This window comes from Centruroides vittatus, unplaced genomic scaffold (assembly GCF_030686945.1).
Source record: "Centruroides vittatus isolate TY-2023 unplaced genomic scaffold, ASM3068694v2 contig_202, whole genome shotgun sequence".
Lineage (NCBI taxonomy): Eukaryota > Metazoa > Arthropoda > Arachnida > Scorpiones > Buthidae > Centruroides > Centruroides vittatus.
In genome coordinates, this window is record NW_027121249.1 from 615195 (window position 1) to 634412 (window position 19218).

Below are 19218 nucleotides of genomic sequence, written 5' to 3' on the forward strand. Positions count from 1 at the left end.
AACGAGTGTGAATTCGTAACGCGTTCCGCACGGTTCCCGGGCGTTCGATCGAACCCGGTATCGCTCCTCTACGATCGGAAGCAAACTGCGTTTGGTTCGAAAAGATAATTTCCTACTTAAGTTCCTTATCTTAAGGAGCTATGGAGGAATGTGTAGCAGAGAATGTTATTTGTAGGCATCATTTTCTGGTTACAAATCTCTATTTTTAAGACGTTCGACGTCTTAAATGGTATAATATCCGAGAATTTCCTCCCGCATTCGCTGTAATTTCGATGTGCGCGGTTTAAACGAAGGAGAGATCTAAAAATTAAGGTTGACTCCTAAGGCAATTCAAACCCACGTGGTCGAACTCACGTGGTCACGTGCTACTACAGTGGAGATTCTCATTCAATTGTGCTACTGCGTTAACAACACATTAGAAATTACGCGGGCGTTATGAAACGGGCGGGTCTTGACTAAATAATTACAACTCGTCGGAGATTTTTTGAATGAGAACGGACGTTTGAAAGCGGATCTCGTTTAAATGGATCGGCCACCTACACAACCCCGGCGTTTAATGAGCCGTATCCGTTACCATAACGACCGCTGTTGCCGTTTATAATATGCAGGTGTTACGACGATTTTATTATTCCGTAACGTTTTATAATTGATAGCGTTAAAATAGTTTATATCGTAAAATACGAAAGAGCGTAACGGATACGGAACGCGATCACGTGACGTTAGTCGAAGTCCTCGACTGTCACGTGATATAGCGGATACTGAGGTAAAACCGCGAAGTGAAATAATTTACCGGTATTTTTTTTAATGTAATACGGAACGATTCCGATAATAATACGTTATATTACTGTGAAAAATGGCGATATGAAATGTTACTAAAGATAGAAAATGAGCAGACGACAGAAAGCCCGCCCGCCCGCCATCTTTAAAAAGTGAGGCTCCAGCGATTAATACGGAAATTTCGCGCTTTTTTTTTTTGGTAAGTTTAAACGCGCTTTTTATCAATTATCGACGTTAGAATTTGACGTTTGTCGAAAGTGGAGTCGAATTGTTCGTTATTTTATGAAGTTTCGTGTAGAGACAAGTGGAAAACTGTCGCCCAATTTACTGGGCATCAACCCACTCTCGAATTAAATGATTTAATAAGATGTGTGCCTCCTATAAAACCAATTTAAGGACAGTCAAAATTCTTTTGGCCTTTAAATCGTTTTTATTCGTTAAACGACGGACTTAACAAGCAGTATCAATAGATATTCATCAGTTTGGCCCCAATAATTTAGCTGTTATCGCGTTAAAATTGAAAAAAATGACGTTCGAGCGTTTAAATTTAAAAAAAATGGACGTTTGAGCGTTCAAATTAAACAAAAATGGACACTCGAGCGTTCAAATTAAACAAAAAAAATGACGTTTGAGCGTTCAAATTAAACAAAAAATGGACGTTCGAGCGTTCAAATTAAACAAAAAACGGACGTTCGAGCGTTCAAATTAAACAAAAAATGAACTCCGAGCATTAACTCATACTCCATGCATTAACTTACTCTCTACTTTTACACAAATTGGTTTATTTAAATTAAAGTCGTTAGTAGCAATTTTCAGTAATTTAAATGAGAATTTTTCGTGTTTAAAGGACAAAAAATTGCAATTAACGGCTGTCCGTTATACAAAACTCAAGTAATTTACTGCATTAAAAGCAAATTTTGCTAATTCTCCTTACAATGCTGAATAAGCAATATTATTTTAGAATTGTGTAGTATTTTTTCAGGATATAATTGAAATTTCTGTAGCTTCATGCGTTAAAATCTCCACGTTTTTATTTACTAGACGAATATATACAGTATATACATCTACACAAAGGTAAATTTATATATAGCCTAACCATTTACACTACAGTTCTAGTTTTGACGTTTTAATTCAAACAAACACCAAGTAAATCGCCGTAAATATGAAAAAGTAGGAATTTTTCTATTTATCAGCATTCCTAATACTTCGAACTTTTCAATTTTAACGATGAAAACGATTAAAACATTCGGGTCAATTGATCAAAAGCTATTAGAACGGATAAGGATATTGCGTGCAAAGGTCATCGCAGAATATTTCGTAGTTAAATTAAGATAATTCGTCGATTAAAAGAGAGAAAAAGAAATGGTTATAAGTTAATTTTTCACGTTACAAAGCTAAATTTTCAACGTTTCACGCCACGCAAACGTTATGCCGTTACTGGAAATGGGCGAGTTTGCGGCTTTTACGCATGAAACAAACATTTTTGATATGCAGAAAGGGGAAAAAATGAATGTTACTAATACAGAAATGATGTTAATAATGTTTCCCCGCGGTTACATTACATAATAAAAATCGACTTTAGTGTGAAAACTAAGAAAAACGGCTAACGAAGTTATCAACGTATACTTAAATTCCTCGTTTACAAGGTGACAACGTCGCTAAAACAAAAATATTTAGCGTAATCGTAGAGAAAATTATTATTTAATTTTGGAAATTTCGATAGATAAGTGATCTTATCGGATAGTAAACGTAAGGTTTACTCGAAATTATCATCACAAACCGCAAAAACTTGTATCCAATTGTAAAAAAATCGAACGTAACAAAGGAAACGTTTCGTTCCTACCTGATTGCGTCATAATACCGTGATCCCGGACTTTTCCAATACCAAAAACTTTCAGTGCCATCTCCACTCGAGTATGGACACGTTTCGTAATTGGGAGAGACGGGAGATACTTGAAAATAACAGCATACGTACGTCTGACACAACTTCATGTGGTCCCACTCCGACAACCGTCAGCTGTCAACTGGCTCGGCAGCTTGTCCAACACACTAACAATGCTACCGACCTTCAAACACGCTTTCAAAAACCACCTACGTACCTGAAGAGTGAATTAACCGGGCTAATTATAAATCATAACCGCCGAAATTTTTTTTAACACGTCTACATACAACGTACTTTCTATTTAACACGAGATCGGCAATGGTTTACTACGCATTGTTAAGGGAGAATATTCTATTTATTAACTATAACGACCTTTGTTAAGAGAAGACAATAACAAAAGACATTTAATTAAAAAATACTACCAGCGTTTGGAAGACATGCTGGCATACTTTCTACTTTAAGCAGAACAAGGACGAGCCTACAGATATTGTAGGTCCTTGGTTTGTATATTTTACCTGTAGAGCAGGTGGACGCCTTTCAAATAACCAGTCACCCAAGGAAACACCTCATTAGAAACCTTCATTGAAGTCACCTAACACCTGCCTTTTATGTCAATGAACTCTGTGATGGAAGATATAGGAAATAAAGATAAAGACTTTCCACCCCAAACTAGAATTTCCACAATATGACAAGAAAATTAGATTTCGTATAATTCATTACATCTTATCAGATTAACTGCTGTTATGTATTACTGCATACACCGGAGGATAAGAGAAGATACTATCTATTGTTACGGGATACTTAATTCCAGAAAGGTTTTTTTTTATATGTTCTCCTATTGCCTACATTACTTGCCCCTCACTTTTTTCTTTAATATAAATATTCATGATAAATTAATAATGAATATCTCGGATATAATAATCGAGGTCTTAGTTCGATCGGAATTGTAAAGCACGATAATATAATTACTATTCGTACAATTATCTTTCGATAATTATCCTTGGATATTTAATACAGATATTCCTTCGTTAACCGACTACTTATTATTGTTTTAGATTTCGTACTTTATTATTACCCAAAGAAAACAATGAAACATATCTATAATTTATTTTGGAAAAGTGCATATCATGGAGCTACTTTAATGCTTTTTAATGCTCTGCATTCATTTAAATTTCATTTTAAAAACAACAATGAATACCTTTCCAGCTTAGTTAAAGTTTCCATCACAGATTATATAATACAATTTATAAAAGAAACATTTTTAATTATGCAAGTACAAAATTAAGCGTAGAAATTCTAATTTATATTTATTTATTTAATCTAAATATTTAAAATGCCAAAACAAACTCATTGTGAAATTGTTCAAATATTTAACTTAAATTTTTATCATCAAGGTTAAAAAACAAAATTCAACTCAAATTCAACAGCCTTGAGTTTAATGAAATGATGATAATTACATACTTAATATATTATTTTTCTCTACACCTTTCGACATTTATATAATATTCTTGAATTGTTAAAACTTAAAATTATTTTATTAATTTATTCCGAAACCTTACGAAGCCTTTATAAGCGGCAAAAACAATATAATTACCGTATTTTACGGACTATAAGACGCACCTTAATTTTTAAGCAATTTAAAAAAAAAAAAAAATATCTATAAGATGCTATGGACTATAAGACGCACCTGAATTTTGGAGGCAATTTTTCGAAGAAAAAAGTGCATCTTATAGTCCATAAAATACGGTATATAATTAAATTGCTTTGCCACTTACGAAGGTTTTACGAGTGTCCGAATTTTAATAAGTTTATAACACACTTTATAATAGAAAAGTATATATGTCTGTTTAAACTTAATATTTGAAACAAATCGAAACAAATATAAAAGTCCATCTTAATTAATTTATAATTTAATAATGCAAATTATCATTATTTCTCTGTCTGCCGTTCTATGAATTTTAAATCACTTTTACAGTATATGTACAAATTATATTTTGTGTTTTGATGGTTTTGTTTAAAAAAATTAAAGTCATTATTGAATGTTTATTAATAACTAATACATATTAACTTAGCTTATATAATGGCTCCATAAATAAACAATAGATACTTAGATATATACTCATCAAATTAAAGAAGACTGAATAAGGTGGCTCCATACATTCAGTATTCACTGAATGCTGAGTAAACATTTGGCTAATACCAATCCGGCCCTTTGTAATTTGTATTCACCATTTCCCACTCCTCGTCAGTATATTATACCTAATCAAAGGGTACAAATATTCATAATTCCCAAAAGAAACCGATGCTCGACAAATCGCGTGCATGTGCACAATTTGACAAATACTTTGCCTAAAGGCAATTATTTGGCAATTGATTGATACTAAAGGTATGGAGCCACCTTTAGAGAGGTAAACATTTTCAGAAACTTCTTACTTCTAATTTTAGTGGATCCAAAGCCAGAATTAACAGTAATTTCTAGATTCTTTAATTTTATGAGTGTCTATCTAAGAATTTATTAATTACATGGCATTAATAATAACATAAATAATTTAGAGAATGAAATGTGACAAGTTTAAAATCCTTATTTTTAATGCACTCTAAAGAAAATCCAATTTATTTGCTCTTGAAAATAAAACTAGACACACCAAGGTAATTATTAAATCCTTAGTTGATTATATCATGTCATTAACTACTTATTTCATCCCTGTTAAAAATAAATATTATTGCATTCCCTTCCAAGAACTATCATTAAAATGGTTTCGCATCATCAGTTCTTTGTCTTGTCTTATTTTCATTTTCAAATATTTATAAAACGACACAAAACAATTTTAATTATACATAAATATAAATAATTCGGCGAAGGTCGTAAGTGCCGCAGTGGAAAATAAGCCGTTTTTCGATCAATATCACATAATTTTACATTATTTATCGACAATTATTTTTAAACTTAAATGAGTTATCAGAGTTGCAACGATGGAGATGTTCTCCCTGTGATAACATTTAATTAACAATTATCATATAGTATTTATTATAATTATATGTTATTAAATTAATTATATTATTTCATTTTGAATTTTTTTTTCTTTTTTTACAGAATACCAAATTTCAAAATATTATGTTTATCATCATACCTGTTTGACAACTGACATGCTAAACATAACTGATATCTGGAATAATGCCAACAGAAAAGAGGAAGTATTACTAAGAAATCTGGAAGGTCTAACATCATTTACAGGTTCTAAAACTCCACATACTTCCAATATATTCTTTTCTGTTAAGTAATTTTGCTTTTTTGCCAATTATTTTTTTTATTATTTTAAAATATACAAGCGAGCCGTCGAGTAACTTTCCAATTTGACAATCAGACCATTTCGCTTTTCTGTTTATCGCAGCAGAAATTTTCTAAATGGAGCGAGCATTGTCGGTTCGTATTTTTATTACGAATTAAAGGCAATTTAAATATAGCACGACCAGGTTAGAATTATAAAAATATATCGGAAATCGGATCGGCAGCGGTAATAAATATTTAACGAAGGCCGAACTGTGACGTACTCAAAGAATCTTTTATGTTTACCGAGCATAACTGTATTATTGAAATACAGTAAAGTCTATTAACTAGATTTTTTATTTGATAGACTTCCTTCCAATGACCCTAATAAAAAGCCATTTATTCAACTTAATTTATTTCCTCTATACGTCTCCTGTTGAATTTTCAAAATTGTCTTGATATAGACACAATAAGTGGCAATCACTTCATGCACGTTACTGTCTCCTATTCTAATTTATTATTGAATTTGTTTGAACAATTGTTCAAAACGAGTCATAATAATATAATTTCAAAATCTCTCTCGCTTCTTCGCAGATATTATCGTCGATACTTTCATAAATTAACTTATAATCCGGTGAAGAAATAACAACTTCCCTCTATAATTTTAGAAAAACTTGAGTTATCTTTCAGGCAATAACATGTTCAGCCACAAACTTCCTTGAGTAAAGTCCTTCAAATACTGGTTTTCATGTATTATTTGCTGTATTAAATATTTAAAAATCACCCACTATAAACTACAGCATATTTTACAATGTAGATCTTAATATAAATTTTAAAATAATTGTACAGTCTTAAGTATTAATTACTTATTTTAATTTTTAATTACAGGCAGATGGTGAGCTGAAGTCATTTAAAATCTCCGACCCTTCGGTTCAAGTGTCAAAGGTTATGTTTATATTTAAATTGATTTTTTATCCTTTTCTCTTACGATACTCACACGCTGTAAAAATAAATAGGTAACTTTAACTTATTTATAATCTACAATAATTGAGACACGTTCCACACGTACAACTCACGTACCTATAAGTAAAAGTGATATTCATAAATCAAGTTTACCTGTTAAATAATCAATTCTTTACACATTTACACACGAATTATTGGTCAGTTTCACGTAATTCTTCGACGAACAACACTCCACGACCCATTACAATCCTCTACTCCCATCGTCCATTTCGAATATTTGATAATAGCGACATCTAATAGCCAATAAAGAAACAACTTAGTCGTCATGTTCATTTCGTCTTCCAATAGTTTTATCCGTTACATGCTTTTAGTGTTTGAAATAGACACGTTTATAAATTTTAAATTCTCGGTGGCTCGTGATTTTTGCCACCTACAAGCGTGTGATTGTTCTGTGAAAAAAAAAAAAGACAATTATATATTCTTTAATTATAAATCGTACAGTAAACGCATTGTGATTTATAAAAAGCTCATCTTCGTAAACAAAATGGATCGAATTATATCATAATGATGCTGTTTGTATTCGAATACAAAATGGTCTTTCAACAAAGTTAAATGACGAAAGATTATTTTTAAAGGATAGGTCCGGCTTAAAGAGATAGAGACAAATATTAGAGTTAAAAAACATATTAAAAGTCTCAGGCGGAGTTCCCAAATCCCGAAGACCCTATACGTTCTGAAATAATCGTTAGGGGTACGACTGTCGACTGTGTGGCGGCTACTACATAATGCTTACTTATATAATAATGCAATACACTTATTATGGAGACAAAACCGCAGAGTCCAGGTATATTTTTCACGGAGTCATTCGGGCTAGATCGATCGAACGGTTTAGAAGTGTATAGGAAACATACAGACGTTCCATTATACATTATACTAAAGTACAAGCATTTGTTAATGATTTTTATCATAAATGTATGTTTTATATAGTATTATTTTGCTCGAAAGTACATAATTTATTAACACTAAGCATGTTTAATGAGTTAGGTGTCTTAAACAACGATAATAATTAACAAAACTTCCATTATGTTTACGTTAAAATGAATTGTTGTGTAAGTTATTGAGCTTAATTTACCGGTATAACCGTCGTATTATTTCTTAAACTTAATTGAAAAAATATATAAGACCTGGATAATATTAATTGTCCGTTCAGCTGAGAAATAATACCTTATATATATATTAATTGTTATATCAACGTATTAATAAATATCAGCAATTAATTTTCTAGAATTTCACGAGAACCGAACTAATCTGCAATAAATTACAGATTTATTGTAATTGGCTAAGTTTTTCTACAATTGGAAGTGAAATAATCAAAGGCCGTATAAGTCTGTCGATTCTAAAATAAGCGAAAAAATTTATGACAGGTGCAACATTGTGACCCGGATAGACTATTTTAATTTTTGTTCCTACTAAAAATACTCTTGAACTTCCTAGAAGGATCACTTTTCTTAAAATGTTCGGTATGTGATAAACAATTTATTATCACCTGTGTTGAAACCTCCTATAACCACATTTTAAGAAATGACGTGATAAACTACATTATATATTACTGTATTTATTTACATAAAAAAATAAGTAAATAAATAATTTTTGCTCTTCTACTCAAAGATATATCCTCTGGTGGCATTATTGTGTACTGTACTTTATGAATCAATTTATTAATTTCTAAAATTAATCACTAATTAAGGAGTCAGTCTAACCCTGTGGAACAGCGGGATCGAATCCAAGAAAGCCGAATAATCTCGGGAAATTTTCATGGAAGCATATTTAATACGAGCGAACACAAGTTTATTTGTTAGTGGTTATGGGGCACGTTCAAAATGGCGCTGCTGAGCTAATGTCATCGAGTTGGATATCTTCGTATATAAGATATCTGACGCACACTATTTCAACTCTGCTCTATGGGATCCTGGTAGAGTTTTTGCCATGCCTACCACGGGAGTAATAGGCATGGCAAAACGGCGTCCAACATATCCGGACAAATCACCCGCGAAAAGTTCGTGGGATTATTTAACAGGACTCGAACTTGGCTTCCTCAAAACGGCAGGCTAACATCTTTACTGTTTCGGGCATTCGGCCAAATGCATACTAGAAATATCAAGATGAAGAGGCTTCGTTATGGGAGAAGATTGGAATGAGTGCTATTAAAGCAGCTCTAATAAAGCTGAATAAGCACGCCAGCAACATAGACCATTTCAAATGAAACCGACAGTGTTATTAGCTTCCTTTTTCAGCTGCATTAAAGCCTCTTTACTAGACAACGCTTGTGGCCGTATAGAGTTTTCGAGTTTTCTTCGTATTTATAAAGATTCAATGGACTCCAGACAAATTTGAATTAGGGAACCCCATGTATAGTGTTGACTTCAAACATTTTTGTTCGAGGAATTTTGGGGGAATCCCCGGTATCCTCGTTCGTTTTTCAACGCGCTGTGCCACACCGGCGATCTATGGTACCCAGATATGGCCCAAATTTAGATTTCGTTATTCTTAGCCAGTGGCGTAGCGAACATAACTGGCGCCCGACACTTTATTGGCGCCCCATCCCCCCTCCAGAAACACATAGTTTGTCTTGGAGACCATTTGGGTGCCCTCTGCGATGGCGCCCGGTGCATGATACACTCCCTTGCACCCCCATCGCTACGCCACTGTTCTTAGCACAGTAATGAGTTTATGAAAAATTGGTTTGCCACGTCCCTGTAGCGGGTGCCCCTCTTTGCCCATAGCCAATGAATATATTCTACAATATTCAGAGTAAATTACACTAAATTATAAATTATACATGACTTTTATTTATATAACGTTCCCAAAACAATTCGACAAATTTAAACCCCCACTACGCATATTAATATTCCAGATTTATTACAATCGATACGCCATCTGTCCCCTCTTTTCCGAACTAATAAGTTTACGTCATGCTTAAGATTTAAAAATTCGAAACAAGCGTTTTATTCATTTTCAAAGCATCCTTTGCGCATTTTTACGTAAATGTATTATTTTTATAACTCGACATTTATAACTTATTGCGCAGAAAAGAAACGGCAAAAATATGCGACGTCACGTGCAATAGACAGATAAAACTAGTCAAGATGGTGGCCAAAAGCAGGGGTCAGTTGTTGGCTAGAGTTAATTTTCCAATGTATACTGTGCATATTCTGACAGAAAGGCATTTTCTGGTGGCCGGAGGTGGTGGACAAGCTAAAACTGGCATACCAAACGTTATAGTAAGTTAATATAATGCTAAATCATTGGTTATATTGGTAGAAACCCAGCATATTTTCCTCATTCCCTGTACCATAATGGCATTTTTTAACACAGATCTTACCATAATTTTAGTTTTACTCACATGTGAATTAGCATCTGATTTTATTGATTGTGTTCCTATTGAATTGCTCTCTCTGTGAAGATCTGAAAGAACAAAATAAACAATACTGACATGTAAAAGCCGAATTAATAATTAGAATGTCGAGTTTTATCCAGGACTTATCCTAGAGCAGGATAAGTCCTAAGTAAAGCCCGGCATTTCTAATCTCGTTCTACGAGTAGTCCAGTGTATTCGATAAGTATAAATGTCACAACTACGGCAACGTGTTGCAATACCCGCCGTCGATTGCCGTATATCGTCCGGTTATAGACGATGTACGGCAATTGACGACGGCTATTGAATTTGATAAACTTGAAGATGGATGATTTTCTTCTGTACCCAAATTTAACTTTTCTCCATTCCCGTTATCGTCTTACGGGTGTAAATTTGATCGGAATGACGAGGTGCGGGTTGAGAATTGAATTTAAATATGGTTTGCTCGTTGTGTTGCGTGTAATGCTCGCCAACAATAGACGTTCGTCGTCGTTAGACTGAATTGGTGATAGGTGTAGCTACTAGAATGATTTCGGCTAGAATAGGGCTCGTGTAACGACAACACTCCCAGACGATAGTTTTTAAATTCTGAAAAACACAAACCTCCCTGCCTAAATCCGGACTCAAATTTATACTTTACGTTACTACTTACAGGAAATTTACGAATTGATCAATAACGGTTCTACTTGTCGCGCCGAATCGGTGACGCATTACGAAACCGGAAGTCAGGCCATAATGAACAGCGTGGTGTTTTTCAACGGGAAACATCACGTGCTAGCGGCCGGAATGGAAGGGACCTGTCAGATCTATCAGATGAAATACAAAATCTTGGATGCCGATAAAGATGGTGAGGTTCAAAAACCAAAGGTTAAAGGTGAGCAGTTGTTAATGTGATTAACTGTCCAGTAAGCATGTTGATATTGTAACTGTGTAATCAGTAACACAATAATTGTGCATTTTGATTTGCTTATTATTTCAAATTAGCATTTTGCATTATTTGTTTTATTTCTTTTTTCCACCCCTTTTTATATAATTTATTTTTTATTATACTTGCTAACATCTGTGCTCTATCAGTATTATTTTAATTTCTTGTCTTTGTGTTTCGAAATGTTATTGGTATTTTAAAATTTAAATATAAAATTAATATATAGAGGTAGGTTAATAAAACAAACCAGTTTAACTGGAGATTCTCAAGGCTAAACCGTGTATCTTCACTTCTCTTCAAATAACGTAATAATTTAGAAATTATTGTTTTAGTGGTATGCATAACTTTTGCCGACGGAAACTTCCATGTGTGATTAGGAAATGTATCGTGGGCCTTCCTTGTATCGTAAAGTTGGAATAGTCAATTTCTGCTGTGTTCCCTTCGGCAAAAGTTATGCTTATCGCTAAACAATCCGTGGGAGAACGAGTAACAATTAAACATTAAAAAATTTTCTTGTGTTTTTGATAAAGGAATGTGCGGATACTGTTGTAACTGTGGTGATACTAAACATTTAATGTTTTATTTTAGTGTTAATTTACTTGCTGTTGACGATAGATAAGTATGTTTTGATTAAACATTTTAGTATTAATGTTGTACTTTATGCTAGCTCGCACGATACGACTGTTGTCGACACTTTTTACTCAAAACGACGATATACACAGGTTTGCCTCATTTGAATAAACGTGCGACTTATTGGCAACCTTGGTTTGATGCGTCAGAAACATGTTTTGGAAAATTAATCGGCACGTCAAACTGATCAAAATCAGAATTACCGATTAGATTGTTCTCTTGCCACTCTGGAGAAAACAAATGCTCTCGAACATGCTCGTAATGTCTTGCAAGTCATATTCCAACACATCTCGTAAACGTCGCAGATCTCATTGAAATGATTTTCGTGAAACAAATCATCAGCAGTAGTCATATCATGCAAACAAGCCCTTAGTAAATTTTAATCGTACACACAATTTTTTTTTAATGTATTTTCTTTCTGATATATTTCATTATTAGTTGCGATGGCAGCAGGTAGAGGTTCTCGAATTCAGCTGTAGCATTATTCATTCGGAAACTAAGCATTTATTGAAATATTTTCCCTGTTTGTAAAGTACAGCTGTATTAATTTAAACTGCACTTTCATTTAAGAATGTAAATACTATATTATTGCTGCTTAAAATCTGTAACTTTTACATATTAATACTATATTTAGGCCTATTAAATTATACATTTGTTGCTTAACTTGTCTTACATTATATAATTTTCTCTTTCGTATTTACGGAAAAATATGTTACTGACAATGGCAATAACATGCTATTCTGGTTCAGGAATCACATTAAAGCAATATTATATATACTAATTCTCTATTTCCTGTTTGACTTTTGTTTCAAACAGAAGAAGAAACCGAAACTAAAACGCGCGCACTGCGACGGAGGAGGACAAATTCTGTCCATTCTGATAACGAAACCGAGACGGCCGAAAATAAAGAGAAAACTACAGACGATCAAAAGAGCCCGAAATCGGAAAAGAAAAGAAAGAGATCTGACAGCACGTTTGATTTTCTACCGACTAGGATAGGTTTTGACATAAAACCAATTCAGAGCTTTCAGACTGATTTTAACAAAAAAGATGAGCCATTCCAGAAACTAGTCAGATTTAATTCGGAAAAGAAACTGATGGTTACCGCCGGTGCCGACGGCCACATCAGAATTTGGAAAGTACTTATCTTTATAAATGTTAACGTACAAGTTACGAATATCGATAATTAATTGTTAGTAATAAATACATTCTTTCTGTTTCAGTATCCAGAATTAACATTAACAAACGAAATCGAAGCTCATAAAGACGAAGTCGATGATATTGATGTAACTTATCTTGGTAATGAGGTAATTAGTATTATAATATTTTTAGCCTTTTTAGAAATAAAAATTAAGAAGAAACAAATCAAAATAAAATTTATATTATTTCATATACAGTGGACCTTCATTATAGCGCTGCTCACTATACCGCGCACTCGGTTATAGCGCGGGCGATGTTTGCGACGCAATGAGCTCAAACACATTTATACGGGTCCGTGCGGTGTTAGAGAGTAGCACATTTTATTGTTACTGCATATTGAGTAATTGTATATGTATTGAGTTCCTGAATGTATTTTGAATAGTGTTTAATTATTGTATGCATGACGAGTAAAAGAAAAGCTTGACATCATTGCTAAAGTAAAGAGGTGAATCGCGTTACACCATGCCGCTCGGTATAACGCGGTTCACCTTATAACACGGGTGTTGTTTCTTGCCCGACATGCGCGTTATATCGGGGGTCCACTGTATTTTCAATTAAATAGAACACAATTACACAATTTATAATATACAGTTTAGCCTAGATTTATCAAGAGATGATGACTAACGTTTATGTTAGGCACCATCTCTTGATGTAACTTATTGATACATTATCCGAAGAGAATTTTGGAAGAATGCTTTATTAACAAAGACAAAACAACATAATATAGTACAAGACAGCTTTCGTACAGTACTTATGCATGGCAGGATATATTTTAACCCACCTCAAAAAGTTGAAGTTACTCATAGTAATGTGTGCCTCAAAAAGTTAAGAGAGATTTTAGCAGTTTTAAAAGGAATTTACTCTGGCATCTTCATATGATAGAAATTTTAAGAACTTGTAGTTGTATTCAAAGGTTTATATTTGTTTTAATTTTATTCACAACTGTATTAAGTGGTTTATTCTGTAATTTAAAAGTTTTTATGTTTATTGGGTAGGTCTAATGTAAAAATAGAGGATATCATAGATGACAATGCATTCAAATCCTGTTTACGTAATAATTTATCGAACATTTCATATTATTCAAGTTCTACTGAAGGGCAAGAGTACCACATATAAACATTTCCTTGACTCTTCCATAATTGTAAATCACAAGAAAAAATATACAATATTTCAATTAGATATAGACCAAGAAATCTTACAGTTATAGTCCGTTTTTAGAACTTCCCCAGTTAAAAAAAATTAATGATTTGTGTAATTAGTGTTTACAACAGTATTTCTTAAAATTATTACATATAAAAGTACTTTTTAGTATTTTTTTTTCTCTAAATTTCATTATATTTTTATAATTTTTAGAGTTTATATGATCATAATCGCTCATAAAATAAATTTAAACAATGAAGCCGGATTTTGATTAGTTTCTAGTTACTTTAACTTGTTTTATCTATATATATTATCAAGATGAGTTAATAATAATAATAATAATAATAATAATAATCAGCGCATATCCATTCCAAACACTCACAATATACAAAACGCATGCACTGAAAAAATTAGCAAGTACACAGAACTCGCCCAGGAAATAAGGCATCTGTGGAGGATGGATAAGGTGCTTATTGTACCTGTTGTTCTCTCCTCTACAGGTGTCATACCACACACACTACACAAAAGCCTGGGCACATTACAATTGAATAGAAACACATACATCACACTACAGAAGGCCACTATATTGAATACATGTCATATTGTGAGAAAATTCCTGAATACAGACACACACACTGATACACTTCTTTAATTTCTGTTTTGGTTACTATGCCTTGACTTTGGTCCGGCATAGTACACAGCCACCGGTGTTAACCGAGTATATCTCACTTAACCCAACATAATAATAATAATAATCAGCTCAGAGCCCAAACAGTTAGGAGTTGAAACTTGAAATTTGGTACACAGTTAGGGTACATCACGACAACGCACACTAAGAAGGGATTTTTCGAAATTCCTCCCTATGGGGGAGAGGGACAGGATTAAGGCTTAACACTTCCATCAACAATGGAAGTGTCAAGTAACAGTGGAAATGTTAAGTAACAACAGAAGTGTAAGTAATAATGGAAGTGTCAACAATGGAGAGTGTTACATAACAATGGAATTGTTAAGAGAAAGCGACGTGCAAGATGCAGATGCAGTTTTTTTTTGTTTTTGCGGGAAGTTGAACATATTTTTAGACCCATCTAAAAATTCTGTAATTAGTCTGGAAACAGGGAGACCCAATTCTCGCATTCTCTGAAAACAGGTAAAGTTGACTATAACGTAATAATAACCTTAACCTTTGCAATCGTTACCTTTGCCCGAGCAACACCGGGCCTACCTGCTAGTATTAATATAATAAGTAAATAAAATGACATTAAAAAAAGCTTGTTATGAAAATACAGTGGAAGCCTGTTAATTCGGATCATAAAACACAATCACTGTCTCAAAAGTATGAAAAGACAGACATATGGAAAACCTACAAATGCAAAAAAGTCAAAAAAACTCCTAAGTACTGTATATTCTTGCCCAAATATAACATTGCAGCTTGCAAGAATAGACTGCCTTTCTATGAATTGGCATTTGATGTTCATTGTTATGCATTCCATGAGAGTATTCTTTGAGTTTGCTTAATATCTGGTTGAATCTTTTCTAATCTTTTAAGTTTATCAATTATAAAAAATTGTTACTTTCATGTTGAACAAAAATGTTGTGCTCATGGTGGTCGATGCACCTATCTTTAGTCAAATTAATTAATTTCTAAGTACGTTATGTAGCCCAAGAATTTGGCATATCGTTTGGTGTGTTTATCGGACAAATTATCTGATTTTTTTTTTCGTTTTCTGCAAATTGAATTCGCATTTCAGGTTAATTCATTTTGCGCTAGAAGAAAAGATGAAGATGATTCACGCTCCTTAACAATGTTTATTGTATAATTTTCTCTGAACAAACATTATACATAAAATATTTGAGAATTTTTTCGGCTTGGAACGCATTATCGTCTTTTACATTAATTTATATGGGAAAAATTGTTTTGCTTAACGAGTGTTTCGCATTACGAGTAAGACTCTGGAACGAATTACACTCATTAAGCGAGGTTCCACTGTAATTACTTCTGAAAAATCCTGAAGAAGAGAGAAAAGCAATCGACCTTAGACAGATTCTTTAACCCCACAAATGGAAAAAACATGACTAACAAAAATGCAAGACTGTATATATATATATGTATTCTTATTATTACATATAAATAAATGTAGTAAGAAAGTATATATTTTGTATTTTTTTTTTTTTTGGGTCTTCAGATACGAATTAATCAAATTCCCATAAAAACCTATGGTAAATCGATAATCGGCTAACGAACAATTCGGATAGCGAACAAAGTCTTGGAACAGATTATGTTCGCTAACCGATCACCCACTGTATTAAAAATTACCTTTGAATTACATAGAAATTTTCACAAATAGAAAAAGTTTATTAAAGTTTGCTGGAAACCGCATACGACGACAAAAAAAAATGCTTTTGAATTGAGTTGAAAATTTAAAGAATAAAATGAACTTAGGTCAGACTGCTAAGTTAGAAGGTAATTTTCAATATTTAAATAAAACATATTATAAAAATTTACAATAATATTTTGTATTAAGATTTTAAAAAACAAAGATGGTCAGTATTCCGATCACTCAATCTGATTCTTATTTTAGTAATGAAAAGTCCTGCTACTGAGAATGTCCTTTCTGATTCAATTGATGTGAGTGGAATCGTGTTTAATGCATTTAACAGAAGACAGATGATGTGTGTTTTTTCACCCGTTCCTGGAAGATTTCTAGTTTGTTTTTGAGATTGTAGTATTCTTTTTCTTTCTAGTATTCTTGATTTGTCTTCCTCGGCTGTGGCTGCTTTAATAGCGGCATCGAGCTTATATCCCGATAATTCGGCAGTTTGTTTGGCTTTAATAATAATCAGGTTTATGAAGAAAAACTTCATCCTTGCACTCTTTTGTATCTTTGCCCAATTTGTGCAACCTGACGTTACGCAGTTATCGAAGCTACTGGGCATGGTTAAAAATTAAGACAGCATAAGCACAATTATTCCATATATTACAGGTTCTGACGAGTAAAGAATTTTCAGAGTCCTGTCACAAATAGGCTTCATGTTGATTATTGACAATCTGCGACATGCCATAACGAGGAAAAATTATTAGGAAGTTCATTCCGTCTTGCGGCCTCCATTACCAACTTACCATCTGAGAAATTGCCAAAATAAATATATGATTAACAATAGCCATAAAGAAATGTACTAGTTCAATACAGTTTTTATTAAAGTTATTACATATTCCTGCTCTTAATTCTCTCATAATTTTATTCACAGATGTGCAAATCGATATAAATTGTGTATTGAAAATAATTTAATGTGTGTTTTTCAGCTTGTGAGTATTTCAAGAGACGGCCATGGTTACGTATGGGATTTAGAAACCGGAAAAAAACTTCACGATTTAACTTACGAATTACCCAATAATGATGAAAAATATGTATTTAGAGGTAGCAGGTATGTAAATATAAATGAACATTTTGTTTTTAACTGTAAAGATTTAAAAAAAATTTACTAATATTCAGATTTGGCATCGTGGAAGGTAAGGTAGGCGACGTCCGTCTGTTCACTATAATCAATCCGGTTGTCAGGAAGAAGCAGTCCGGTCCGTGCTACTTATTAAAGTGGAACACGAGAACTTATAATGTAGAAAAGATGGTCAAAACGGGTACGGATATGTTGTCGGCTATTGCTGTTAGGTAAAGTAAACAACGCGGTTTACATCCCTACAATACTTTCACTTAAAATTACAGAAGTGATATATCTAATGCTTGTATTTCAGCGACGATGGTAGATTCATCGGTGTCGGGACATTGACTGGAAGTGTAAATATATACATAGCATTCAGTTTGCAGGTAATTGAAGGATATCGTTACGATACGAGAAAAATTTGCATATTTTACCAGTATTCATACCTTTGCTATATGCGTATCATTACAGAGGATATACCGTGCAGAGAAAGCTCATAATATATTTGTGACGGGACTAGAGTTCCTCAAATCCTGCGAAGAAAGCTCGCGAATAACCGGCGGACAAGACACGTCCCTCATCAGCATATCCGTAGACAACCACATTAATATTCATCATATTCCAAAGCAAGGTAAAAATTTAATTTTGTTTTAATTACTAATTATTCAAATTATTCAAATTAAATGACGTTTAAATGTTTTTCAGCCACGATGGGATTATTCGGGATAATTGTCATGTGTATCTCTGTTGTATTATTTGTATATATTCTTATGGACTATCTGAATCTGTGATTTTTGTTTCCACTTGTAAAAGTTCTTAATTTCGAAAGTTTTAATCGAATAATCGAAGGTTGATTTCGGGATATTTTAATTTCTGGTTCGAGTTAATTTATGTATTTTAAAGAAAACTGGTAACAAGTATGTATAAATAATATATACCTTTTTTTAAATCTGTCAAAAGGGAATACGCAGTATTTTATATTTTGTTTTTCTTTTTAAAGTTGTTGTTAAGAGAATTATGTAAATAGAGAAGTCGGAAGTGATCCGCTGTATATTTTAGACATTGTAAAGTCGTTAATCTTGAAAGTGACTTAAATGAGAAGTTAGGAATCTTCAAACTTTATAACGAAATAGTAAAGGTTAAAACATGGCTCAGTTTTTATAATGAATAAAAGATATTTGAAGATTTAGAGTAAGTATTTCTTTTTATCCTTTTGTTTTAAACATTTTACACGTTTATTTGAAAAAAAAATAATCCGTCGAGGGCTCCACAAATTTAAATTATGTAAATACGTATGCTTTAATGCAAGGGTTCCTAAACTTTTTGAAGCCGCAATCCCCTTTTGGCATGATTTTTGCTTGCAACTTCCTATAACTTTGTTATCTTTTCTATTTATGTCCTCCCTCTTTCTGCATTAGATGCATTAAGAGGTGCATAACGCAGGGGAATGTCTTCCATAAGGGAAACAACACAGATTTGAGAAGATAATTTCTGAAAAACAAGTACATTTCACACTAATTTTTGTTGTAAATAGAAATTAAACATATATTAATATGGCTGTTTTTGTTTTATTGTGTAAAACA

The 19218-nt window shown here is 32.9% G+C and overlaps 2 protein-coding genes across 9 annotated transcripts in view; one reads left to right on the forward strand and one right to left on the reverse strand.

Annotated features, from left to right (window-relative positions):
• Window positions 1–7212, reverse strand: part of LOC136970549 (focal adhesion kinase 1-like) — a 28926-nt gene extending 21714 nt beyond the window's left edge. For 2 of the 7 annotated variants that reach the window (XM_067264988.1, XM_067264985.1), the window contains exon 1: window positions 2621–2926. In XM_067264988.1, the coding sequence (XP_067121089.1) occupies window positions 2621–2769 (149 nt within the window). In that variant the 5' untranslated portion in view covers window positions 2770–2926. Of the gene's footprint in view, window positions 1–2620; window positions 2928–7043 lie in introns of those variants that run through there. The other 5 variants (XM_067264991.1, XM_067264990.1, XM_067264986.1 and 2 more) reach the window with 5 other exon arrangements.
• Window positions 7213–9857: 2645 nt separating this feature from the next.
• LOC136970550 (guanine nucleotide-exchange factor SEC12) lies at window positions 9858–18824 on the forward strand. Of its 2 annotated transcripts, none has more exons than XM_067264993.1 (9): window positions 9858–10171; window positions 10960–11179; window positions 12677–12999; window positions 13084–13167; window positions 17502–17623; window positions 17692–17865; window positions 17949–18021; window positions 18107–18266; window positions 18341–18824. In XM_067264993.1, exons 1-9 carry the CDS (start codon window positions 10037–10039, stop codon window positions 18424–18426), a joined length of 1377 nt encoding a protein of 458 aa, XP_067121094.1. In that variant the 5' UTR covers window positions 9858–10036; the 3' UTR covers window positions 18427–18824. The 2 variants fall into 2 exon arrangements, with proteins under 2 accessions (XP_067121094.1, XP_067121095.1); XM_067264994.1 differs by having other exon boundaries at window positions 9860–10171; window positions 10960–11152.
• Window positions 18825–19218: the final 394 nt, after the last annotated feature.